Source organism: Perca flavescens, chromosome 23 (assembly GCF_004354835.1).
Source record: "Perca flavescens isolate YP-PL-M2 chromosome 23, PFLA_1.0, whole genome shotgun sequence".
In the NCBI taxonomy this organism is placed as follows: Eukaryota; Metazoa; Chordata; class Actinopteri; order Perciformes; family Percidae; genus Perca; species Perca flavescens.
The window spans coordinates 6,856,329-6,884,112 of record NC_041353.1 but is presented as its reverse complement, the minus strand read 5'-3'; the positions used below and the strand labels follow the sequence as shown (position 1 = coordinate 6,884,112).

Below are 27,784 nucleotides of genomic sequence, written 5' to 3'. Positions count from 1 at the left end.
TTCTCATTTAACTTGGTAAGAAAATTTACTAGCATGTGTCCCAAAATATAATTATATATATATATATATATATATATATATATATATATATATATATATATATATATATATATATATATATATATATATATATATTCACCCTTTAAAACTGAAATGATTTACAGTTAACACTTTTTTCATTTACTTGATGATTTAAAGTAATTATTGTACAGCCAAATCACAAAATATTCCACTAAAGTTCACTTTAAAGGATTATAATGCTTTCCCTTTTTCGAGAGCATCAGTGTACCCACGCAGCTCAGCAGAGTAATTGCACAATGTACAACACACAATACATACGTAATCATAAAAAATGATTAGACTCTCAGAGATCGGATCGGCTCATAACTGGCTTTCACCCACTCTGTAAACTAGACTAATTTAATATAAGAGATAATCATAGTGAATGTTTTAATTCTACAAACACAATGATGTAAACTCAAGAACGACGGTGGTGAATGGTCATCCATGTTCTGGCAGTGTGTGAAAGACACTGATCGTACTCGTCCAGACACAAACGGCATTGCGCCACGTTGCTGCAACCGGTCGAGATTCGAGGAAGTGGTTGCCGCCGTCGAGTCGGGCTCACAGGTTCTCGTTGGTGTCGTGTTGGCACTGGCTGTCGGTTGAAGCGTTCAGGAAGGGCAGCTCCTCGCCGCAGCCCTGCAGCTTCAGGACCCGGCTGCTCAGGTCAAGGGAGCACTGTGAGAGGACCGGGGTGCAAAATTAACTTTTTTTGTCCACCAGCCAAATGGCTAGTGAATGTTTAAATTTTACCAGCTACTCAATAGTTTAACAATACTTTTTGGGCTGGTGAGTGAAGGAAGTCTACCAGCCCTGGAGAGGACACATAGTAGTGAAACATAGTATAGTACATCAGTGGTTCCCAACATGGGGATCAGGACTCCCAAGGGGAAAAGAAAGGGGTTTCTTTTTTAGGCTTTTCATATTTTGCTTTTCTTGTGAAATACAAGATAGTTCTACTCCCTTAGGTCTCTTAAAATTACTCCGTTAACAATCACTACAATAGCCTGCATAGCTGAAGTAGATATTGCTTTGTTAAAGGACACACAAGCTAAAATAAGTTATATGTAAATGTCCTTCAGTCTAATGGCGTTTGTCCACTGCCTGGTACGGCTCGACTCAACTCAACTTGCTCTTTTTTAGTTTTCCATTAAAAGAAAAGTTGTGGATAGTACCTGGTGCTTTTTTTTTTTAGTACCACTTTGGTCGAGGTTCTAAGCCAGTTTAGCCGATACTAAAACATAGCGTCAGTAGCGACTGCAATTTTTGTATTCACTTGACCCAGATTTTGAAAAATGGCATTCCGTTAAACAACGCTGTACAAAACGCCGTACAATTGGCTTCACTTGTATTTTCTGACCATAATCCAAACCCCCAAATATTCAGTTTAATAACCATTAAAACAAAAAAGCAAAAAATCTTCACATTTGAGAAGCTGGAATTTGAGAATTTAGTATCTCTGATGATAATTTATGCCAGTAATTATAATTCATTACTTTTTTGTTCATGGAATTTTGCAGCGAAAGCTTAGCACTGGGGTGAGCTTGGAGGGAAATGTGCATCTTACATTACAAAGTCCTTCAGGGCTTATTTACAAAATTAAGAAAGAAGCAAGCTCATGTTCCTTTTAATACCATGACGTTGCACTTTAATTACATTTTTAGGAGGATATTAACCAGATGCAGAATTTATTTAATACTGAAATAACAGAGAGCACTACCTTCAGATTGCCAGTGAGTCTTTTCATGGGGTCTAAATTGCATTTTGAAATGTGTGAATTCAAAAATTCCACATCACAATATGTCCTCAATTTGGTCTTATCTGGGTTTTACCTGCACAGTGGGGATCTAGCAGATAACACCATCTAGCATTTCCCCTTAGATAACACCACATACAGTACATCTGTTTTTAAAAATTTGTGCCTTCATCTTTCCCCCTGAAATGGTAATTCTGTTATTCTTTCCTAAATGTTTCAGGCTGCTGCTTTAAAAACACGCCAAAAAAGGCTTACGATAAGGCACACAAAATATCAAAAGAAGACCTTACTTTAAGTTCCAGCAGAGTCTGAAGACCCAGGCACAGTTCAAACGCCTCATCCTCTGAAAGTGGACAAGGAAAGATAAGAGTAAAGAAAAAGACTGCTTTATGATTCCCATTCATGAACACCCTCATCTGAACGTGCATACATTAGCCTGAATCCAGGTTAAAGCGTCAACACAACTAAATTATTAATTCCTGTGTTAATGAGTGCTGATAAGCGTATATACTTTTGAGGATGGGTAAGAGTTGTGTAGCATCAAGATTTTTGGAGTACAGTGAGGATTTAATGTCAATGAAAGAGTCAGGCTTAGGGATTGAATTAAAGTCAGACAAGAACTGTAACATAAATAATTGTGTGTATGCGGTCTTGTTCTTTTATCTCTGTGAGGACCAGATAACAAGAGGAAGTACAGGATAAATCAAAGCAAGGACACAATAATATTTCTATAATGTAATGGTTTGGGGCGCTGGAAACAAGATCTGACTTTTGAAAGAATAGTTGTTTTTTTTTGTAAATACATGAATTCACTTTTTTAGATTATTAATTTAATACCATTCTCACGTCTGTACAGTAAATGTGAAGCGGCAGCCAGCAGCTGGTTAGCTTAGCATTTGCCCAAAGGTAACAAAATCTACCTACCATCACCTGTAAAGCTCACTATTAATCCTTTATATCAGAATTAGAACCAGCTTTTTGGCCAAGTAAGTGTAAACACATACAAAGAATTTGATATCCGGTTTGGTTAATCCGTGTAAAAAGCAAAGTGTAAAAACTGTCATGATTGTGAGTTCTGTTATGTTCTGTTGCCTGTTTTATTTTGAAGTCCGTCTTGTCTCCCTTGCCTTGTCTAGCTTACTTCCTGTCCTTGGTTTTCCCTCCCTTGTGTTTGTCTGATTTGTTTCACCTGTTGTGCCTCCTGTTCCTTGTTAGTCCTCGTTACCCTGTGTATTTAGTAGTAGTAGTGTTTCCTTTTGTCTCTTGTCGGTTCGTCATTCTCTGTCTGTCCTGTGTGAGTCCTGGTTGTTTGTAGTTTTGAGTTTGTTAGTTGTGTGAGTTAAAATAAAGAGTTTGTTCTGCACAATCGCTGGAAGAGTCTTGCATTTGGGTCCACCTGCTGCAACCCTGACAAAAAACTATATATATATATATATATATATATATATATATATATGTATGTATATATATATATATATATGTATGTATATATATGTATATATATGTGTGTATATATATATATATATATATATATATATATATATATATATATATATATATATATATATATGTATATATATATATATATATATATATATATATATATATATATATATATATATATATATATATATATATATATATATATATATATGTATGTATGTATGTGTGTGTGTTAATTAATGAGCTTTAGAGGCGCTGGTAGGTGGATTTTGTTACCATTGGTTTTTCCTTGCTCCCAGTGTTTTTCTGCTAAGCTAATGTTCTCCTGGCTGTAGCTTCATATTTACCGGCCAAATGTGAGAGTGGTATCGACAACATATTTGTCTTGGATTTCATCAAACCTAACAAACTAGTGAACTGTATGCTGCAGCTTTGTTGGACTCAGCAAAACTACTAACATCAAATACACACAAAAAAAGCAGCTTGTTAAAAGTTTAAGACTGGATTTGACTTATTGCAGCATATTGTCTGTCTCTTTTTTTGTTTTATATATGTTCTGATTTCTTTTTTGGTGTAAATGGTTTAAAATAATTGCGTAAACATCAACAAAGTCTGTATTTACCTGCAGGAAGTGATTTTTTTTTTTTACAAAGGCAGAAAGAAACAGAAACCAGAACATAACAAACCTTAAGTCCAAGTAAGAAGACATTGGAAAACAGAATGCGGACAGTGTCCTTAAAAGGAAAGCAACAGTCTTCATGACAAAAATAAACTCTGGTATTCCCTTCCAGAGATGGATTGTGATGCAAAGGGACACCGATGATGTAGATGTCATTTTTCCTCTCCTTATTTTGGACCACTTTTTTTTATTATTTGCAGTTGATGTTGTGTCTTTAGACCAGTGCCCTGCGGTGACTGTAACACACTGGATTGTCTGTTTATGAAGTTTGGTTCCAGTTGGCAATGCTCTTTCTTTGTCTGTTCAGCCGTAATTGCAATTACAGCTCATGATAATTATCTTTTTCTGCACCAGGGGATATTCCTTACAGCAGAGGTAAAAGCTTTCATAAAGAGTGCAAGCAACATTATTGTGCTGCATTGGTAATATAAAGTGGAAAAGCAAAACGTGTATGTACAATGTGCTGTCTGAATGTTAAGTACAGAGACGAGCCATATCCAACTCAAAATCTCAAGCAACAGAATCTGCAGACACGACACAGCAGGTGAACTTGTGTTTTTCTACTAGAGCTGCGGCTGCATTCATTATATGTATGACCAGAGTGTTAAATCACCGGCACCATTTGTGACCAATCAAATGTCCCCTAAGGTAAAGATATTGAGTTTTTAGCCGCACCTGCAGCAGTTTAACAACTATCCGATGGATTGCCGTAACGTATGCTACAAATATTCATGGTCTGCAGACAATGAGCCACTATTGGGTTTACAGTTGCGGTTTTGAGTGTAATATCACAACAAGTGTTCATCATTCAGATTTTTTTACTTAATTTCACTCTATTTGTTCAACTGTGTGACATTGAGTCAATTACAAAAACAACAAAAAAGAGAGAGACCTAAGGATAAGAGGTAACACCATTTAAAAAAAAATATAAAAAGCCATTAGAACTTTCCAATAAGGGAAAATAATTTGATAAATTAGGATAATTAAGAGTTATAATTTGATAGCTAATTAAAATAATTGTAATGTAAAATCAAATACAGTTATATAATAAAAAATGACAATTAGCGATCACCACTGTAATAACCACTGATTTAATATTCTTACCTTTGACGTAGGCGGAACACTGAACCATCTGTCTGCCCAGCTGCAGCTGCAGACCGGTCACTGAGCTGCTCTCACCACATGGTGAGCTGGGCACCAGTCTAAAAACACACACACACACACACAATATCTTTAATAGTTCAAATCAAACACTTTTTAGAACATTTCATTTAAGCTGTCTCCCAGAAACAGATTTTCTCATTATACGTATGTCACCATGTGAGCTTTTTATTAAAGTGTCAATCAATCAAAAGTTTGTGCAGTTGGGATTTTAATAACAACCATTTTGGAGACATATATTGTGCCAATAGAGAGCAGCGGTTACCTTTTTTAGAGCTAATTTTAAATTAAGATGAGAACAAAATGTCACATCCTCTCAGCCAGTGCACCGAATCTGATCAAAAGACTGAGCTTAATTTAGCATTTTAATATCTTTCCTTAAAGATCAAGGTGATGTTGGGTCTTTAACGATTTTGCAAAACCTGCCTGAATAGCTGATAGGCTGTCATTATTAAATCCCTGCTAAAAGATTATTTTTTTGTGAATTCTTTTAATGTTGCGTATCTTCATACCTTTTCTTGATTTTACATTGACTCTTTTTTTTTGTATCAGTATTTAGTATTTGTTTTTTGCTCGGTTTGATCATCAAAGCACTTTGTAAACTGTCTCACAGGCAGGTAATATGTGTTGTGGGTGTGTTTGCAGTTTAGAGTAGGGCGTTAGTTACCTCAGCCTCTGGCAGCAGGAGGTGGAGATGTGGTTATGTTGGCTGCCGGTGTTGATGGATGCCTTGACTTCAGTCTCGCAGCACTGTGGGGAAGACAAAGGGGGGATTTTGGTGTCACAATGTGATTTATTTTTTTCCTGACACACAAAGAAACAACCAGTCACAACAGCACATTAACTTGACTCTCAGGAGCCTTTGAAACCCCTATTTTTATTTATGAACAAATCCATTCAGCTCCCACATCAATTTCCCATTGGTGGTGGTGGAGTATTTTCAAACCAGTTATTGTTTTTAGAGGGTTTGCTTGAGTCACATGTTGTTTTGTGTTTTGTAACTTGATCTGTATTGACTCTGTGTTGGACTCTTAAATCACTACTCGTCCGTTGAATGCTGCAGCCATTTGGTTCAACCGTTGATAATCAAGTTAAAAATAAACCAATGTGGACATTCTGTATACATGTACCATTACAGATCACATGAGTTGTTTTTTTTTGGTTATTAGCTGATGTGTTAAGTTCATGTTGCTGACTCTTTCCTGACAAGATGCGGATTCTTCAGTTTGTTCAGTGTACTTTGATTTTTCAGACTTAATGATCTAAAAATTCTCAACAGAGCATGAAATATTAACTAAGTGAGTCATGAATATGTATGTCTCTCTCTCTCGCGACCAAAAACAGATCCAAAAGAAGAGTTTATATTGGACTTTCATCCATCAGGTGGACACAAACATAGTCTCGCATTGCCAGACCTAGCTCCACAGCACTGTGAAGGAGGGTCTGGCTGGTCCACACAACATTCTGGGATGGGAGAAAAACGCTGCCTCTGCAAAAAAGCCTCGGGAAGGAACTTGTTTTGGTGGAACATGTGCACATAGGGAGGCGAGCTCTAGAATTAAAATGGATGTTGAGTGTGTGATGATAATTTTACTCAAAAAAAAATGGCAACACAATGAAAGTGGAAGGTGAGGGACATTTGAAACCTCCGGCGGCACCTGAACAGTCCCGTAAATGAAACGTTGTCGATATAGACTAACACAAACATGACTCCTCTGTAACTGCTGGATGTGTAAATAAGCTAACAAGTCTGCCCCAAAGTGGCCAAAAAAGTACTTATTGCAGGTTTAAAGTGCACTGATAGTGACATTTACAGTTAGTTTAGCTAACCGATCCGGTAGCAGGGTTCTGTCCAAAGTTCAGAAATACACCTACCAGCACCTTTAAAGCTCACTAATTATCATGCTTTTCATTGTTCATTTAATCTTAGCTAAAGTTAAAAAACTGCAAACTGTTTCCCCATTCATCTAGTCCTTATGCTAAGTTAAACTAACCATCTCCTGGCTCTAGCTTCATATCTAACAGACAGATATTAGAGTGGTATTATCTTATCTTATATCTTAACTCTAAAATAATTTCCAAAATGTCTTTTCCTTTAATCAGATTTTCCCATAATTCAAGCTGGAGTTTTCCAGTAGTAATGCTAACAGGCAGCTTGTCCTTATCTCCACTGACATTTCTCTTCTTTTGCATCTTTGTCGCTCTGTTGCCTGCAGGGCCCATTATGTCACAAAGACATGTTTCATGAGAGGCACAGGAAAGTCTACAGTGCAGCACATTGTAAGGGTTTATGGGAACTCTTGTCTCTAATGGCCTTTTTCTACTCAGCATCATCTTACTATTACTTGATGTCATGCAACCTATACACCAGTAGGAACATGTTTGTGGTTAAAAATAAAGAAGAATGTATTCAGGACATATGGAAGCCCTGCATGCATGTGAGATAAGCAGTATGCTGGCCTGGCACCACCCCCGCACTGTTACATGTAACTGTGTGTCACACCATGTATAAATTAGATTTCTTCCCACTATTAAATGCAAATAGATCCCAGCTAGATTAATCTATGGTCTTTTATTGTTCTTTTTTATGATTTTGCTTTTAGAGAAACTGCAGTTCAAGAAACATAACGTTCTTTGAGTGTAGTTGTAATATATTAATCAAACAAGGTTAAGGTTCTCACAGGCAGAGCATTTATAATACTGGACCTTGACGAGCTGCAAATACTAGCATAACAAGCAAGCTAATACTGACAGGGTGGAGTTTTAAAAAGGCATTCCTTTTAAACACTCAAGCACTTATGTTCACAATATATGTAAAGCTGTTGGAATTCAGTATTGATGAAAAGTATTGCTTCTAAACCACAATACCAGATAGACCAAAACACAACATAGTGTATATTTGCACCCAGGATCATTGGCGGTTACTAAGTACATTCACTCAAGTATATAGTAAGTACAAATTTGAGGTACTTGCACTTTACTCAAGTATTTAAATTTATTGCAAATTTATACTTTTCCCTCCATTACATTACACTGCTTTAGTTACATTTCAGATTACAATTTGTTATACCATTTATATCCAGTGAGAACAAAACTATATATATTTATTTCTGATAAACTGCAGAATGAAGTGTTCCTTTATGTGTGGAGAAAATAATTTTACTTGTTAGATAAACTACTTAATCTACTAACTTAATCTTAGATCAGATGAAAATTGCATCGTCACAAAGCTGAAATATTTGATGTGTTATTGTCTTGCCAGTCTTTGGAATATATATATATATATATATTACTGTGTATATATACTGTATATATATGATATGGTGATAATTTTTTAACAATTTAACCTGACAGGGGAAAAAAAGCAAAAACATTGTTCATTTATATGTATTTGTATTTTGGAGTCAGTATGTTACTCTTATCAAAACCTTACATTTTTTTTACCTTTTAATGTAATTAAGCACATTTTAAATGTTATAATGAGGCCCCTTTTTACTTAAGTCAAAAACTGTTGACTTATATGAAGAGATTTTCTAACATCTGCGTGGCACCCATGCTGGTTCCGGAAAACATGTTTGCAGATCTTCCTCTCCATCATCAATCAATACCTTATCTACTTGACCCGAGGATGTTTCCCCCTTTGGAAATAAACACGTTCATTTTCCAGGAGCCTTGTTTTGATTTCTTGCACTCTGTACAGAATGAGTGAGCCTCCTTTGTCCTCACAGGCACACCAGCTTATCAGCAGACCCACAAACCTGCTCCTTTGTCTCAGTCTGAGGTTTTAAAATAGCTGCCGAATGAGTAACCAGAGAACACTCTGCATTTAATAAGTTGATGATAAAACCAAGCAAAGCACAATGAGTAATAGGAGAAAAATGCTGAATCTACCAGAAAAGTCTGAAATGGACTACTAATTTTAAATATACTCACAGGAGCTGTGCTATGTACTTTTAACACCACAGGGGATAGCAGTTGTTTCATCACTCTATTGGTTTAAAGGATAAAAATTGATCTGTCTGGGTGCCTGGGTAGCTCACCCGGGTAGAGCGCGGGCCCATATATAGAGGTTTACTCCTCAACGCAGTGGCCACGGGTTCGACTCCAACCTGCGGCCTTTACTGCATGTCATTCCCCCTCTCTCTCCCCTTTCATGTCTTCAACTGTCCTATAAAAATGAAGGCCTAAAATGCCCAAAAAATAATAATAATAAAAAAAAAAGATCTGTCCTTGTTGTCATACATAATATAGTCTATATCCACGACGTTCCAATTCCGGGATGTCTCAGGTGCCGCTGGATATCCTTCTTTTCAGCCGGATGTCCGTCACCTTACGCTTTCTTTGTGTTGGAATTTTAAACTCTGGTGGATTTCTGAGGGCTATGGTTAACTGCTCCTCAGATCTCTGCAGAGTAAATCCAGACAGCTAGCTAGATTATCTGTCTAGTCTGAGATTGTGTTGCATGACTAAAACAACTTTTGAATGTACACATGTTCCACCAAAACAAGTTCCTTCCTGAGGCTTTATTTTGCAGAGGCGCTGTTGCTGCGTCCAGGCTTAGCGCCGGCCATGACGATTATGATTGGTTTAAAAAAAATGTCACTAAACAAGAGCACTTTTTTCTCCCATCCTGGAAAGCTGTGTGGACTGTTTAGACCCTCTTCCGCACCGCTGTTGAGGAAGGTCTATACCCAATATTAAATATTAGCTCTTTAGGATAGTTCGGATTTTTTTGAAGTGGGGTTGTATGAGGTACTTATCCATAGTCAGTGTATAACAGTAGATGGCGGTCGACACACGCCCAGTTTGAATTATCAAAATTGCTGTTAATTAATTATCCGTCCATCATGCATTAAACAGCAGTTCTAAAATCTATATATTGTATCAGAGCATGTTGAGAAAGTAGAACTGTTAAAATTAATTAAGGCTTAAACTCATGTGTGTGAGGGAACCTGCACCTATTATGTAATGTCAGTTATTCTATAATAGACGTCTGTTAAGCCAAGCAGTTACTTCATGTAAAACATGACTTTTCAAAACATTAATTATCGGCCGTCTCTGGTAGCTCAACACGAAAAAAATCAGTTGAGGATGGACTGAAGCACCTTTCTGCATACATTAGTCATTGTGTTGAGTGTGTGTTAGATTGGGGACCACAGGGAATATCTCAATGTGAAACCAGACAACCATTAATGCTTAATGTGTTTCAGACAGACAAAGACAGTTAGTAAAAAGTACGAATACTGAATAATGGGTCAGTTTTCTTCTTTGTTTTGCCTACAGCAGTCAAAGACCTGCACATGTGATTTGCTCGCTGTGTTGAAGGTTAACTTACTGTATGCTTCTCTTCAGGTCAACTGATGACTATGCAGTCACAGTTTTGTTGGGTTTAGGGTAATTTATTAAAGAGGCACTTCAACGATTTTATATTGAAAGATTGTGTCACAAAGGTGACTACTCAGCTTGTATAATGTCTTTTGATGGTAACCAGTACTTTTGGATTGGGCTTGAGGATTACAATCACTATTATAAAGCCTGTGTTACAAACTTTGGATGTGGAGTTTAGAAGATGTGGACATTTATCACTTAAGCACTATTGAGCTGCATTATGGGAAATGTAGATTCCAGGGCTTGACCCCAAACTAGGGACTAACCAAGAGTCAGTACATCTCAGCCACTGCTGCTTAAATTTTGACCATCCTTTTTTTTTTTTTTTTTTGTGTTCCCTGTAAGTATCCCAACTTTTTAAAACTAAAATGCTGGAATGTCCCTTATCTTAATTCTTATCCTAAATAAAAATGTATTTTTTGCCTTTATTGTTAGCAGCTAGTAGAGCGTTGACAGGAAATGATGAGGGGTGAGAGATGTGTCAGCTTGGTCATGCACCGATTCCTTTGCTCACTGGTGTGCAATGTCCCCAACCATTGATGTGTACATATTGCTGTGCTGTCGTCTTTACGGTTGCCCAGTGTTGCCAATGCACACTGGGAACAAATCTACAGCGAGCACCAAAAGCGCAACCTAAAACCAGGACACCCTGATTCCTTTGTTTTTTAAAACATTTTTAACAAGCCACACTGACATAATAGTAGAGGTTTGTGGCCATAAATTAATAAAATTAATCTTTTAAAAATTAAATCAAATAGCTTTATGTGAGACTGCCACTGCATCAGTACTAGAGTCTAGAGGCATTCTCAATGGGGTTGGGGGATGCAAGTGGGCAAAACTAGACCCAAAGTGGGTTACCTGTTGGTTGCTGCATGGGTTTCAATAAGCTACTGCACAAAGAAATGCTAATGTAGTTGTATTGTTTTGTCCTGAGACCCTACAAGTTTGTGCATGTCAAGCCCTTGTGCACTTGTTACTTACAATCCCTGTAACCTACATGTAATCCATGTGGGACCCATGTATGGACGTGTTAATCAGGTTGGACCTTCAGTCACCATGAATCAGTTATCTATTGTTTGGCTCCAACCAGACAGCCGCTGGGTCCTGCCAAGCTTTGGATGTGTTGTAAAGGCAAAATAAATGAAGAGTGGGGGCTTTGAGCGATGAGTCATGGGAGTAGAATGGTGCTGTCTTTGTATCTTCTCTTGTTTTCAGTGTGTATGCAGTAGTAGAAAGTGTCAAAGCATTTAATGTCAGCGAGGAGAGACAGGCATAGTACCTTGCATAGAACAACCAGAGCTGTGAGGAGGGTCGAGCTCTCCGTGCCCTCGGCCTTCTCAGCTGTCTGCCGGGCTCCTGCTTCGCTGCTGTCGTCCTCTTCGTCCGACCGTAGGCTCCTCTCGCTTTCCTCCAGAGACTCCCTCTCCTCCGTGGAGTCGTCGGCGGTGCTCTCGCTCCTTTCTTCGGTGTCAGCCGGTCCGTCTTTCATGTCGGCCAGCGGGGAACGAACCCTGCTGTTTGGGTCCCAGGCCTCCCCTCGCAGCCGTGTGAAGTTTCCCTCCATCAGGCGACGCTGGACGATGCTGTGAGGTTGCTAGAGGGGGAGACACAAGTGAAATGGATTTCAGATGGCAGGATTTCTTAGCAACAAGTACAAATGGAAGATTAATCAAATTGTACACCAAAAACAATTAAGGTTACAGGTTCTCAAATGTGAGACTTTGCTGCTTTTCTTGACTTTACAATACAGTAAATGGAATATCTTTGGGAATTGAACTGTTGGTTGGGCAAAACAAGACCTTGGACCTTGGAGTCTGAAACACTGGGATGTATATTTTTCACTATTTCTGATGTTTTCTAGACCAAGCGATTGACCTGTTAATCGAGACAATATCAGCAGATGAATTCATTGAATGCAAATAATTATAAGTTGCAGTCCTAGACAAACTCTTAGTTCAAAAGCTGAAACCATGGGACAGAGTCATATCAAATCCAGAAAATTAGATAGAGTTGAGCAACGTGAGGTGGCAACTGTTTTATATAGTGAGTACATTTAATGTATGTCAGAGGAAAGGCGATGTCTGCTTGCATTGTGAAATAATAAAGTATTATGATCTCAACAGAGTATGTCCCAGATAGCTTGTGACACCCAATCTGAAAAAAAGATATGTAGGTCATTGTGTTAAAGAAACATGTCAGCATTACTACAGATTATCTGCATATTCAGAGAACATTATGTTTTGCTTCCACAACAGTAATGATGAAGCTTAATTATGCACATTTACGCAGGTTCAGATGAAAATGATGAATTAAAATCAGCCCCATACGGACTTGTGTCTTGTGCGGATGCCTAGGTGGGGTACAGATTTAAGCGAGCGTAGGATCACATTTCAGATTCAGCCTGTTTTTTTTGGGGGGGTTGGTGGGGGGCACCAACCCCCCCAAAAAAAACACTCACACACACAAAATAACACACACTGAGATTTAAATTGCTAACTTTAGCTTCAGTGACAGTGTCATGAAAGCCTTTTCAGGGATGCTTCTAGGTCATCACTGTCAGCAGACATTAAAGTATTTCTGGTACAGTGGCCATGTTATTTGCCAAAACACACTTCTCAGGTGTCACCTGGAGTCTTTTAATAGACAAAAGCAGTTTTAGAGTCAATGCACAAAGCACTTTAAAAAGACATGTTTGGCAAAGTGTTATTTACGGCTACAGAAACACTATATTTATGACACCTTGTAAGAACAACCTGTATGTTGCAATTTTGCTGTATACTTTTAATACAAGTGTGTTGATCTTGATTGATGACACATTTCCGCAGTTTCAAAACAACCTGTGGCCAGTGAAGGGCTGTTCTTTTTGGATCATATAAAAAAGTAAATTATATTTAGGCTGCCTGTTCCTCTATAATCACATTGCTGTAAACCAGTAGAGTCTGGGTCCAGACTATCAAACAGCACGCTTTGAAAAGAACAGGTCACCCAACACCAGCAGAGTCTCTGCATTAATAAAACACAAAGCATTTGCTTTCCTTTCAAGGTATTTTTCGAAGACTAAAATTGCCAGGATCTTTAAAGCCAGTTCAAATTAAGAACATAAGATAAGAGGCATCCTGAAGTGTTGGAAGAGGACATTTTTAACTGTTTGTCAGTCAAGAGATCACCAAAGTCAACAACTGACTGAATAACCGGGTTGCCAGCCAACATTGGCATCTGTAGAGCCATAAAGTCACAGTTTAAGTAGCTTTGGTTGAGTGCCAATCTTAAATTAAATAGCACATTCCCATCTGCCTACCTGTTGCTCTCACATGCTCTGTATTGTTCTGTCAAACAGAATAGGATTTCTACAACCTCCCTCTATCTCTCTCCTACTTCACAATTTTCCAGTTGGAGAAAAACAACACGTCACTGTCGATGCCACTGTTTTTGTAAGCGATGGCAACGATTTTCCACAGTCTGGGTCATTCTGGGCATTTGTCCCCCATCAGATGTGTGGACATCATGGGCCATCTATTGGGAGACACCTCATTTCTTAGAGTATGATATGGTATGGTGGCTGAACTGAGATGTTTGAGTGCTCTGTGAAGAACACTTAGATTTGTGGTTGGTTTTTAGATGACACATGCTGGATGATAGCGTCATCCGCTATCACAAAGACAATAGTTGATTACAAATGCCAACACTTTTTTTTTTGTCTGTGAGGGAACCCCATCCTGCAGCTGTCTGACCTGTATTAAGAGAAAGCTTCTGTAGATAAATTAGCAATAGAACAGATTTTCTTCCCTGTTTTTTTTTCCACATTACTGGTCATTATTTGATGTTCTGCTCTGATTAACATGCGCATAGCAATGCTAGATTCTGCTGTTAAAGTATTCCTGACCAGAATTTGAATCAAGGATGATTTCATGGGCTGGCAAGCAGCAAGGAGACAGAGAAATATGGAAAAATAAATAAGAAAAGACTGTGAGCCCCTAGAGACCAATAATCTTAATTTATATAACTGTCCATGGCCTCAAGCTGATTAAAAGATCATCAAGAGTCATTTTTGGCAGGTTTGATTTGTCAGGACAAAAAGAACTGATTAGCTTTGGAAAAAAAATCAAAAAACATTAGGTTTCTGTAGTAGATTTCTTGTTATTCACAGACCTCTCTCGGCCAATGCATGATCTCTCTGTCCAAGCTGCAAAACAACAACACTTCAAACTGGTAATCACCAGCCATGTCCATTTAGCTCATTCGTTCCTCTCTGAGCTCCAGCTGTGGCCGAGCACAGGCTCCTCTCCACTCCTCTCCTCTCTCCTCTTTACATCTCTCCTCTTCTCTTTACATCTCTCTCTCCTCTCCTGGCTTCCTTTCCTTTCTTTATTTCTCCTTTCCTTCTATTTTCTTGACCCATCCTTTCATTTACTTTCCTGATTTCTCCTCTCTTACTTTTCTTCCATTGCCTTTCATTATTTCCCTTTTCTTTCTACTCCGAGTCTTACCTTAAGTTCTCTTTTCCTTTCATTTCCTTCATTTCTTTCCCCTCCTTGTCTCCTCTTTTCGATGATTTCCTTCCTTTGATTTTGCCAGCAGAGTCAGGTGTTTTGTGAATATAGTTTGAGAATTTGTTTTTGTGTTAACTGTTTTGAGAAAATGGGTGAGGGTTTCAAGAAGTCTTAGCAATCAAGAAAAACTGTAACTTTCTTTTTTTTCCTTTCCACATCTCTTTCTCATTGTTTCCTTCCATTTTGTCCCATTCTCTTCCCTTTCCTTTCTTCTTCTCTTTCCACATTTGTTTTACTTTCTTTTTCTTTTTCTTTTTTCTCTTCTCACCTTTTTTAATTCTTTTCCTTTCCTTACAATTCCTTACTGGACCTCTCTTCTCTTCCCTCTTCCTCTCCCCACATAATTTCTTATCTCCTCTCTTCATGTATTTCAAAGCAATCAAAAGAAATCAAGATAGTATTTCTTTGTTGCATAGATAACATGTATTCCCTAAACCAACCCAAAGATTAATCCTGATCCTAAAAGTAATCTTCCCCTCTCTCAGGAGCTCTTAACGTTGAGCTCCTTGACATAAAAACTAATCAAATTCAATCAGGAGCTCCACTTTAGACTGGACTGATTTTGTTTTTATGGTTATGTTCCCGACATCTGCTTCTTCCTCTTTCCTCTGTGTGTTTGTTCTAACAATATTCTGCAAATCAGTTAACCTCTTTCCCATTTGGCAAAATCACACATTTATTAACAGTGATAACAGTAATTATCCTCTTTTGCAAATTAGAAAAAAACAGCTTGTTAGAGGTGGATGCAAACAGTGACAGATCAAGGGTTATATGCATCTGCTAGCCTGTGAGTCAGCAAAGTGTGGGAAATATTATTTTAATGATAGTGCTTATCAAGTGCATACCACAATGTTTTTATTTTTACAGGCGAGGGAAATAATGTCAAGCTAACAGTTTGGAGAAGAAGTGAGAGTTTGATTTTTCCTCCTCTTTGCTCTCATGAGACTGCAAAGATTGAATGTGATAGACACAATGAACACAATGTAATTTCATTTCAGTGGTTGGCGTCTGTTTTTTGCTGAACCCTGACTGCTCCAGGGTCAGCTCCAGAGCAAATGATGTTAACAACATCAAGCTAGTAGCAGGCGGTATTCAGAGTTGCCTCATGTGCCCTGGTTCAGGGGTGAAATTGTCAATCTTGCACTTTACAGGGTGATCTTTGTCTGCTTTTTGATACAGTTTAGAGGTTTTTTAAATGGGAGTCGTAAAAGTTGTATGGGGAGACGTGAGCAAATGATACTGCGTGAGGGTCGAATGTAGGTCAAATTGATCCAATTAAGGCACTTTAAAGCACATTATTGCCACAATTTACATCATAACTCTGTAAATTCTGAACACACAGACATGATACAAACATTTTTAGATTCAGTTTGACTAACACTTTCCGGGGATATCATTATCTCAGATTTCCATCTTGGATAAATGTCCACAAATCTGCTTAGAAATGATAGAAATCATAGAACTTATAACTGCAGAACTTGCCTGAGAATTATAACATTTTCAGTATCAAATTAATCCGGTGATAGTTGTCAGTATATACATTAGTACACTGTAAACGGGAACTGCTAATAGCTAATTCAACATACTTTTAATTGTGCCAATCTGCCAAAATATGAATTTATCTAGGCCAAAAACCGGGCTTAAGCTGTAGGCTACAGCGCTGAATCCATGGCAACATTTTACTTTCTGTTTACATCCCACAACGCATCATGGGGACTGCAGTTCCAAACGTTAGAGGCTGTTTTGACATTATATGCCCCTCATGAAAGTGCACTAAACTGCAAGCCAAACTGTGTAGAGAGTCTTTAAACATCTTTCTTTCAAGTTTTTATCTCATTCTACCATCTGCCTGTCAACAGGCTGAGAATATAAGAATTGGCATCAATCATATGGCCTCTTCTCATCATGAATTCTAATGAAGACAGCAGGCAGCTATGTCCCATAAAGAGTTCCTCTATTTTACATGACGCAACCCACTATTTACGCTTAATTTGACAGTTGTTAATTTTTCACAGCATGCAGAGGGATTTTGGACGATATTATTTTGAGCAATTATCGCTCCTGAATATAAGATGTGTCATAGATATTGTGGTAACTGAAGAAAGCTTTCACCGTGTAGTACGCTTAATACTGAGGCCACCAGTCTTCTCTTACTGAAACATTTTCTTCTTTTGTGTGTGAAGCGGATCAGCCAAATATGTAAATATTTGCCAATAGGTTACTTAATTCATGTGAGCTTAAAGTTATGGCCGATGATATCTTTCTATACTTTGTCATTGCCCACAAATCCAAACTTACAAGTATTGCCTCTGTGTCATAGAGCTCCATTGTTGTCCAAAAACTATTATAAACACATCAATGAGCAACACTGTTGCACTGGGTGACATGTTCCTTTTAACTCAATCCCACATAAACCATCGTGCTGCCAGAAATACTCACCGAAAGGAGGATTAATCCACCCCTGAAAATAGTCCCCAACATATGCACTATTATCTCCTGTCTGATCATGTAAATACATTATTAGCTAGACTACCACTTATTCATGCTAATTTGTTAGCTCTTAAAAAGAGAATTAATTGAAAGGATACTGGTGTGATCTTACCTATTACATAACCAGGATATTAGTGCGCATGTAAACGGTAAAGTGGGCAAAATTCAGGCTAAAACTGTCCGTGTCTTACACACTGTGTTCCTTTGTGTCTGTCCATATGTGGTCTGTTGCAACTTGCTAATGTGAGTCCTGTGATGACCCCATAAACACTAACCAGTCCAAACCAGTCCTCTACTCTGCCAGTTTGGCAGAAAGTTAATGTGACGCCAGCACTCCTCTTACTCTCTGTCTCTCTTTCTAAGTTTCTTTTTCTCTGTATGTATCCCTCCGAGTCACATTAGAGGCTAATTGCCATGTGGACTAATTATCTGACTGCAACAGGCTGCGCTCTCTCATCCAGCCAGTCCTCTTTCTCATTCTGATGGAGGTCCCCAGCGGCTGACTTCCTGTCGCACCGACCAGGCAGGAGGATGTTCCTGCAGCTTCACATCTGCTGCCTGTTTGCCACCTCCACTTCCTCTTTACTTCTGTTTCACATCTCTGGTTCGCTTTCTTTTGCTTTCTCATGTCGCTTTTAGTCTCTTCACTAAATCCTGCATGAAATATAATTGTCATGTAAAACTCCAGTAAATAAAAAATAGCCAGTGTGATCAAAACAGATCAGTCACCACGTTGTTGCTTAACCATGCATCCTCCCTATTTGATACCATTAGAGACCTTACAGAGGGCATTTGTTAATGCTTGTAACGCTGAATGATTAGGTCATTAATCGATTAGTTGAGCAGCAAACATTTTTTTAATCAATATACGATTCATTCATTGCTCATTGTCTATAGTAAGCATATATTCTGATGTTTTTATCTAATTACATTAGTGCTGAAAATTGATTAGTCCATCAAGAAGCCTTTTTTTCTCATCCGTTTTATTTTCCCTTGTAGATCATTTAAAGGGCTCATTACTAGAGGAAGTAAACATTTGTTTAAACGGTGATGAATGAAGAAAAAGCCATTTTCTCCATTTAAAGAAACATTTTGGAAATATCCAAATTTGTTTTCTTGTGAGATGAGCAGATTGATACCAATCTGATATTAGTCCATCACCGTAAATATGAAGCTACCACCAGCAGCAGGTTAGCTTAGCTTAATTCAATTCAATTTTATTTATAGTATCAAATCATAACGAGTTATCTCAAGACACTTTACAGACAGAGTAGGTCTAGACCACACTCTATAATTTACAAAATTCCAGTAATTCCCTTATCTCAGCAGAAAGACTGGAAGCAGGGGGAAACAGCTAGCCTGGTTCTGTCCATAGGTGAAAGAAATCCAGCTAGACTGACAAGAATAACTCGGCAAGAAAGCGAATAAGCGTATTTTCCAAAATGTTGAACTTTTCCTTTAAAAGAAAAGCCATAATGCAGCTATTTTGAGAATCTAAATATAAAATTTTTTTGATTATTTTGAACAGTAATGTCATAAATCATCCCAATGACTCCATTAGTTGGTCAACAGAAACAAATTTTTTTTTTTTGTATAGGTAATATCTTTAGACCACTAGTTTTTTGACCTTGAGCCATGGGTAGTTGTAATTTGGGCTGTGTATCGTTACTCACAAGCTTCCCTTTTTTAAGGTATCACCCAAAATAACCCAGCCAGTACCAAGTTATACCGAAACTTCTCCTGTGCAACAACACCTGCATTTGATGCTTTTTGTTCCCAAAAAATGACTATTTGTGTGGTTTTGCTTGCAACCAATCACCACAAGTGTTTAAAGCTATAGTGCAAAGTTTATGTCGCCCCCATAAGGAATTCTAAGTATTGACAACAAAACTGTCGGCACCTCCACATGATACAAGCCTTCCGTGATTGCGCCGCCGCCACCCCTCCCCCTCGCAGTTGCTAGTAGCCAAGGAGGACACGGAGGATTAAAAAAACATGATGGACTCTTCAGAAGAGGCAATTATCTTTACTTGGGTTTCTACATGCGAAAGTTGCCGGACACCACAGTCTTCTGAACATAGTCATACTGAGAAATCCAGAGAGAGTTGTGTGGAGCTGATAGTCTTCATTAGCTTTGTAGCAACTCATTTGGCAACGGCTTGAATGTAACAGACGATCATTAATATCAAACAGTTACGCACTAAAGCTTTAATGCGACATATGATTGGTCCCCTACTGCAGCAGCTACAACCCAAAGGTTGTCTGTGGTGTGGTGATGCTTCCATTCACTTGATTGTTTCGAATGAAGTAGACAAAAAAATTATCAAATGAAGTACTATTGGTATCTACATCACTTTAAAGGTACTGGTATTAGAACTGGTATCGTAACATTTTATTTTCCATCATTTTATAGACTAAATGATTAGTCAATTATCAATAATGAATCAATAATAAAAAATAACCAGTAGTTGCAGACCTACAATCACCCATATTTTTTCTTAAACTACATCCAGCTTTATTTTGAAAATGTGAATCATCATTTTCTGATTCAGATATTGCTTCCGCATTAACATTTCTGGCAATTTTGGATTACTCCTTTCAATTTTAATTATTAAAAACGCCAAGATTACATTTGGAGCCACTTTGGAGGCTACCTTGTCATGTGTCACACTTGGCCATACCCCGAAAATGAACAAAACATACTTCTTCTGTCTCAGTATGATGAATCCTCTCCTCTGTTGTTGGGGTTGTTTTGTCGTTTTTGTCGGATATTTTTAGCCTCCTGTCTTCCTACTCTGCACTGAGGGAGCAGCTGGGGGAGTGTTGCCGCCCATCCACAGCTCCAGATGACCCAGAGAGAGACAGGTTCACGCTAACCCCTATCCAGCCCATCTAATTGTCCCGGAGCTAATAATAAAACCTGCATCTGAACCCGAATTAACACGGCTTGTTTTGGAGGGAATAGGAAAAGGCAAACTCCCGAGAGCCTGGCGATCACACTGAGTAACGTATTTGCTCTTTACTTTGAAGTGCTACTTTGCCTCCTGGGGAAAATTATAAACAATTGAGTTTGGGGAGTGAATCTGCATATATATAATATATAAACCTGTTCTGGGATGTGATGTACTGTACACCATCTGCTTGTACAAATTCATGACTATTTGAAAGGACAGGAGATCAAAAGGTTCACGGAAATGGGGGGAAACAGCTAGCCTGACTCTATCCAAAGGTAATATAATCTGCCTACACCGTTTGAAGCTCATTTATTAACAGATTATATCTTGTTTGTATAATCCGTTGGTTTTAGAGGGAGTAGAGGTAAGTGAGAAAATGTATGGGCTGTTTTGATTGTTTTGTTGCTGTATTTGTAGTTTGTTATTTGGGTTAACTAACCCTTTTAAAGACAGCCTGCCAAAATAATTACATTTTCTAACCTGACATATTCTGGGAAAATAATGAATAAATATATATATATATATATAAGAAGCTTCAACACAGAAATGATGGCATTGCCCTTTTTGCTGCAACCTTGCTGCTTTAAAGTCATCTTTCCTCTCGTACATTTATCTCCCTGATTTTGGCTCAAATTTTGGGAGCAAATGTTGAGTGTGTACTGTAGGAAACAGTCCAGTTACACAGTGGTTACACAATAAATTGTTCCATGCTAAGCTCAGGTGTTAATGTAACTAGGCTCAGATGTTTCCAACCCCTCAAACACACACATATTTTTACTCTCATTCCCTCTGATTCACTCTTCTTACATTTCACACCCATGTATCTACTCAAAGCTCTACATTCTATTACATAAAACAGCCCCACTAAACCGTGCGTTCTCCATGACCCTGTCTCGGCCGACTCTTTCCTTCCCCTCCATCGCTCTGCGTTAGAGCGGTGGATTTTGCCCTTTTCATGCTCACTGCTCCTCTTACTCTGCAGCACAACATGGCTGGAGTGATGATGCTGCTGAGAGTGAGAGGACCTCAGGCTAAAGAGCAGCAAAATAAATTCACTCTTACATAACAGGCTCTTCTGCTGAATTACACTCTGGACAGGCCAGCTAGCAGAAATGAAGAGGAAACAATATGAGGTGTGTGTGGCATAAAAAACTAAAACAATTCACAATTTTTACTGATTGTGTGGCAGCAGACCATTAATTTGAATATGGAATAATAATAATAGAATAGCTCTGCATTTTTTTAAACCTCTTCATTTGCTTTCTTACAAAGAGTTAGATGAATAGATTTATACCACTCTCATATCTCCGTCTTAAATTATGGAGCAGGAGGTAGTTAGCTTAGCTTAGCATAGACTGGAAGCAGGGGGCGTAGATAGGGAAACGACTACCTAACTTAATCTTCCTATAATTTTTGGAAATGATCATGCTTGTTTAACCTATAAAACGTCAGAAAATTGAGGGAAAATACCCATGAAAATTTCCCAGAGCTCAAAGTGAAATTTTCAAATTGCTCACATATAGTCTGACCGACATTCCAAACTCCCAAATCTATTCAGTTAAAAATGACATAAAACAAAGACTAGCAGCAAATCTTCACATTTGAGAAGCTGGAGCCAGCAGATGTTTGGGAATGTTTGCTTGAAGAATGACTTGATTGATCATTTGTTGTCAAATTAATCTTTAGTTGATCAACTATTCACTTAATGGAATAGTAGTTTCAAAATAATCCAGTTCCAAATTCTTCTCATAACCTACAAAACCATCCACAACCTACAGTAGCCCCCTCCTACCTCACTGACCCCTACAACATACTCTGACAGAAACCTCCTCACCCCTATCATATACATTCTCCAGAAAAGAAAAAAAACAAAGATAATTTATTGTCCAAGATAAGTGTCTGACATTTAAAGGTCCAATGTGTGGGAATTTCTCTCATCTAGCGTTGAGATCATATATCGCAATCAACTCTCTCGCGCCACGCAGTTCAAAGTACGTATTACAGCTACAGTAGCCTTCACCTCTTGCTCTTTTCAATATCCTTTTTCTTTTTCTGAAGACTCCTGTTCCTGAAATTTGGATTTTGAATACGTGTGGTCCTCCATGTTTCCTTCTTCAAACTTGCCGGGGCCAGGAAGCTACGATACCACATTAGCAGTGTTAGCAGCACCTGTGAGTTTATCATGTGACAGCAAAAACGCGAAAGGCGGAGCAGTATGTCCTGTATGTCCCTTACCGGCTAACGTATTTCAAGATTGCGCATGAATATGGAGCGTCTACCCCCGTTCATGCAAATGTAAAATTTCAAGCCAATAGGAATACTTGGAATTGATGGTGGTGGTAAATATTCATGAAAAAGGACAAGTTTGTGAACGGGCAACACTGATTTTGATAATGAACAACTAAATACGTTACACACTGGACCTTTAAGATATGACCTATTGTTTATGGAGGCCACAAGCCAAAAGGACAACAGTCATTTTTCATCAGTATTGTAATTAGATAAAAATACTATGATATAACTGGAAAATTTTGAAAACAAACTGATTTGTAGTCAGACGTCCTACAGACGAACAACTGGATCTGACAGCCTTATTCAGATGATCTCATCTTTTGTCTGAGACGGTTCGGCCACCTCAGAAACACATCATGCTTTCTTCTCATTGTGTGTGTCTATTCAGAGCCTGTGTCTGCAGAAAAGGTACACAGATATGGCAGAGGACTGCCGGCAATTTCCACTCCTCCCTCAAGTACCCCAACATCGAAAATCACTTCGTACAGATGCCATGCAAATTGTGCTGTGCTCCCTGTGGTCACGTCTGCGCCACAGATTGTGTTTTAGATAACTACTGAGATGAGCTTCATTCTGTATCAAGGAGAAGATAATTGGTAATATGATAAAAGGGTTTTTAGGCCCTTGCAGGTTGAGTAACACGCTGCCAATATATGAGTTGAGCATTATGCTCCTTGAATATAATGGAATTTTGGGGGATATTATCTCTACTTAGTTTATTTTTTTCATTTTATCTTTAATTGTTTTTAGATATGCCATACTGGTTTTGTACAGAGCCCTTAAGTCCCAAAAGATATGTTCTTTATAACATCTTGTGTGCACCACATGATCCATCTTCCATCCAACTGCTTTAATGGAAGTAATGAAGATTTGACTGCAACCAGAAAGCAATTTAAGGGGGGTGAGAGGGGATGTTATCCCCCTTGTTAGTAAAAAGAACCAAAATGCAAGCCCCTGGTTAACCTGTCAACCCTGCTCTCCATGCCCTAGTAGCAGAGAGAGTGCAGGAGCAGAGGGGTTGTTTAGTTTAATGATAGCCTGCCTGATGCATTAATCCTTTGTCTGACTTAAAGGAACACGCAGACTTATTGGGACTTTATCTTATTCACCGTAACCCCCAGAGTTAGACAAGTCGATACATACCCTTCTCATCTCCGTGCGTGCTGTAATGCTGTCTGACGGCTCCAGTGGCATCAGGTCAGCACAGAACATGCAGGTAATGGTTCCAGTAATCCTACTGCTCCGAATAAGTGACAAAATAAAGCCAACATGTTCCTATTTAAAAGTTGTGATTTGTAGAGTGACAGCGTGTACAAAAAACAACATAACATGAGACACAGCCGTCTTCTAACTGTAAATAAACCGGGAACTATATTCTCAGGCGGAAGAATATAGTACTTGGGCGGAGTGATATGCTTGCAGCAAGCCTGTCTGAGAATATAGTTCCCAGTTGTTGAATGTTAGAAGATGGCTGTGTCTCATGTTACGTTGTTTTTTGTACACACTATGACTCTACAAATCACAACATGTAAATAGGAACATGTTGGCGTTATTTTGTCACTTTTGTCACAATTCGGAGCAGTAGGCTAGTTGGAACCAGTTACCTGCAGGATCTGTGCTAGGCTAAGCTAATGCTGACAGCGTTTCAGCACGCACGGAGATGAGAAGAGTATGTATGGACTTGTCTAACTCTGGGGGTTACGGTGAATAAGCTAAATTCCCAATAAGTCGGCGTGTTCCTTTAAAGCAACACCAAAGATTCTTTTGTACCTTAAAAAATAATGTTCCAAAATCGTTTCAGTGGTTCATCAACTCGTAACAGGGTGAACGACACTTCTGCAGTCACTTTGCGGCCCTCTATCGGCTATAACCACACTATGCAAGTTTGACAGATCGGGTAGCGGATCTGTAGTTCGAATGAGACATAAGGGTTACGGTAATGGACAATTCAGCTTCCCACCTTTAGGGGGACTGAAGGGCAAAAGTTCTTTGGTGTAGCTTTAAGGTTTGTGCGAGTTAGAATCTATGGCCCCGACAATGGCCTTGAAATAGCAGCCTAACTATGTATTGATAAATTCCTGGCGCTGTCCGTGGTGCTGAAGTAGCAGATGGATTTGTAAATGTGACATTCTCTCGGAGTTCTACCCTCCTGTCAGTTTCGTCTTGGGTCTGTAATATACTCTAAACCAATGTTTTTCAAGTGGGGTTAGCGTAACCCTAAGGGTACTTTGGAGTACTGCAGGGGGTACTAGAGATTTTTTTTTATGTTAAAAATATCAGTCATGCATAATTGCTAAAATAATTATACTATAATAATGAATAAATTAAGTGATTATTTCAAAAGATTTTAAATGTAGCATTGAAGTTTTTTTAAGTTACAAGTTTGTTGTTTAGTAAATTAGACACTGATGGCGCAGTACTGGAATGTACCTCTTTATTTAGGCTTTTTTTTCCACCAAAAATGTTTTGCGCTAGTCAGGCTACTTGGCTGGGTGAAGAGGTTGGAGATGTCTTTGATCCTGTATGTATAACGGCATCTCATGTACACAGTGTACTGTAGTAGGTTTTGACTCAACGTTTCCCTCCTCTTCATGCAGAGTGCTCTGAATCTTTCATGACCCTTTCAATGACAAATTTACTTTTCAAGGCTTCATTTAAAGTAGTGCATTAATCCAGTAAAATGGTGCTCATACAAAAATGTATTGTTAGGAGTGAAATATCAGTGAGAGCAAATAAGCCATCGTCTGAAGAGCTGAAAGGATTAGTCAATTAATCATTTAGTTCAGCTACAGAAAATGTATCGTTTAACACATTTTTAAACAATGACAAAAAATCCACTGTGTCTTCAATGTGAAGATTTGCTGCTTTAATGTTTATATAATTTGTAAACTAAATTTATTTTTCTTTTTTAAGTGTTGGTCACGTTGGACTCTGGCATGGAATTTATTTTTACTATTTTCGGACAGTTAATAGACTAAATGATTAATAATTGACAGATGAATCGTTAATGAAAATGGTTAGTTGCAGCTCTCAGACACATAATCTGTTTACAGGTGTTGAGTAGTGCTACTGTTTAGGTGAAAGAAGTGGTATAAAGCCTTTTGTGGTTTCAGGAGGAGCAGAGTGAAATCTATATTGCCTCAAGTGATCGCCATCAATTGTGGCTGAGGACTACAAGTTTGAAAATGGAAAAACATCTGCAGTGTTGAGTTAGAAAGATTTGAGCTTACGAGACCTCTGTAGCCCGCTGCCTACCTATGCTCGAGGCTGGCAGCTCGAGGCTACATTAGCCGTTACTAGCATAACACACCCAAATCTCCGACTGAACTGTTGGCAGTTGAGTTGCATTGTAGGTAATGTAAGCGGCAGGTTTGAAGAGGCACCTATTATATAGTATTTTCAGGATAAAACTTGCATTTTTGTTTGTCCTAGAACATGTTTACATGCTTTAATGTTAAAAAAAAAACTTTATTTTTCTCATACTGCCCATGGCTGCTGCACCTGCATTCACCCTCTGTATGAGACACTCTGTAGGAGCGCCTGTCTGTTTAATCCTACCTCCCGAAAAAACCCAGTCTGCTTGGCCAGCATGTTTCCTGGAATCTCTGGTGTGTTTCATTTTTGTTTCACTAGCTAGATGAAGCTGGAGCTACTGCAACGGAGTATATAGCAGGACTTTGTACTGTGAAAAATCACCAATAAAGGCTTCTAAACCAAATATTACACAACCGGACATGTATCAGCAGTAAGGTGACCAGAATTTGGGGAGAAATGATCAGCATTGGCCGCCAAGACTACAGCTATTTCACGTTATCATACAGCTAGGCCTAGTTAATATTTAGCAGTAGGCTAACGTCAGATTGTAGTGGAATGAAGCAGCACTTTTTACCGTAAAAAATCGCAGATAAAGGCTTCTGAACCAAACACTACCCAATCGGACATGTTTAAGCAGTAATGCGACCCGGAATTGGGGAGAATTTAACAACACTGGCAACCAAGAGGACATTTTAGACACATAGCATTTAGCTACATGCGACAATCTTGACACCGCAGTGGCTTAAAAAAAAACACTCCAGTCCTGCCTACCTGGAGAAGATGACCAATCATAAAAGGCCGGCTTAGAGTTGCGTAGCACTTAGCCAGAGTAGAAAAAGCTGTTGAAACTGGAATGTTCATAACAGTTTGAAATCTGAACGCTTTAGCTCACGGGATTCCCCTAAAATATGTTTACCTCATTATTTGAAGTTTTGGCCACGTTTAACATGAAAATCCAACATTATAACATCGTAGATATGACAGAAAATACAGAAAAGCATAATATGTCCACTTTAACAAGGAGAATATAAAAGACGATATCTCTAGTTCAATTATCAACATGAGTCTGACATTATCTTTTAAATGTCTACTGTACAATTGTGACATCTACTTCCACTTAAACTCAGCCCTGAACTGCTAAGCACCTGGCAACACACAGAACAGCCTCTCCAATCAAGTAAATCATGACCTGATTGTCTAAAGCGCTTGTTTAGAGTCTCTAAGAGTCCACTCACCAAGTCTTTAGATGTGCCCAGTCTCTTCAGCCCATCCAGAGGCAGGAGGTCAGCTGAGTCCTTGTGTGTGAACTGGGTGGCCTGCTTCAGACGCCTCTGCTGGTGAAGGATGGCTTTATCCCGGATGGCAAGCTCACCTTTCTTCGCCTCACTCATGGTCTCGGACTGTAAAGCAGTCTTTTTCAGGTGCTGTGCACAGAAGCAGAGACTATATACCCTCGCAGCAGCAGCACTGGGAGCTCTCTGCAGACAGCAAGAGACAGAGTGGATGTCCGTGTGCAGAGAGGTGGAGAAACCCCAATAGGCAGCTTTTTAAGGATTGCTGTTTCAGGTCCAGAATAAACCTGCAATTGTAGCCTCTTCACTCTGTTTTGCCCTTTCTGAAATGTCCTTCCCTCTGGGCTTGCTGTGCTCTCTCTCTCTCTCTCTCTCTCTCTCTCTCTCTCTCTCTCTCTCTC

General features: G+C 38.7%; 2 protein-coding genes across 2 annotated transcripts in view; one reads left to right on the top strand and one right to left on the bottom strand.

The window, feature by feature from the left end:
- LOC114549817 (UPF0577 protein KIAA1324-like) overlaps positions 1 to 27,784 on the top strand; it is a 63,881-nt gene that overhangs the window by 11,017 nt on the left and 25,080 nt on the right. The window lies entirely within an intron of this gene.
- nrip2 (nuclear receptor interacting protein 2) lies at positions 152 to 27,784 on the bottom strand. Its single transcript, XM_028570070.1, has 6 exons — positions 27,327 to 27,784; positions 11,770 to 12,084; positions 5,770 to 5,852; positions 5,046 to 5,143; positions 2,110 to 2,162; positions 152 to 741 (listed from the first exon to the last, which is right to left on the bottom strand). The coding sequence occupies exons 1-6, from the start codon at positions 27,480 to 27,482 to the stop codon at positions 625 to 627; spliced, it is 822 nt and encodes a 273-aa protein (XP_028425871.1). The 5' UTR covers positions 27,483 to 27,784; the 3' UTR covers positions 152 to 624.

What these genes read in the sequence shown, in the direction of transcription:
- nrip2 (XM_028570070.1), bottom strand. Translation starts at nt 27,482, where the DNA reads ATGAGTGAGGCGAAGAAAGGTGAGCTTGCCATCCGGGATAAAGCCATC. An exon ending in TGGGCACATCTAAAGACTTG is followed by an intron (nt 12,085 to 27,326) that starts GTGAGTGGACTC and finishes CTCCCCCTCTAG; the next exon opens with CAACCTCACAGCATCGTCCA. An exon ending in AGACTCTGCTGGAACTTAAA is followed by an intron (nt 742 to 2,109) that starts GTAAGGTCTTCT and finishes GTCCTCTCACAG; the next exon opens with TGCTCCCTTGACCTGAGCAG.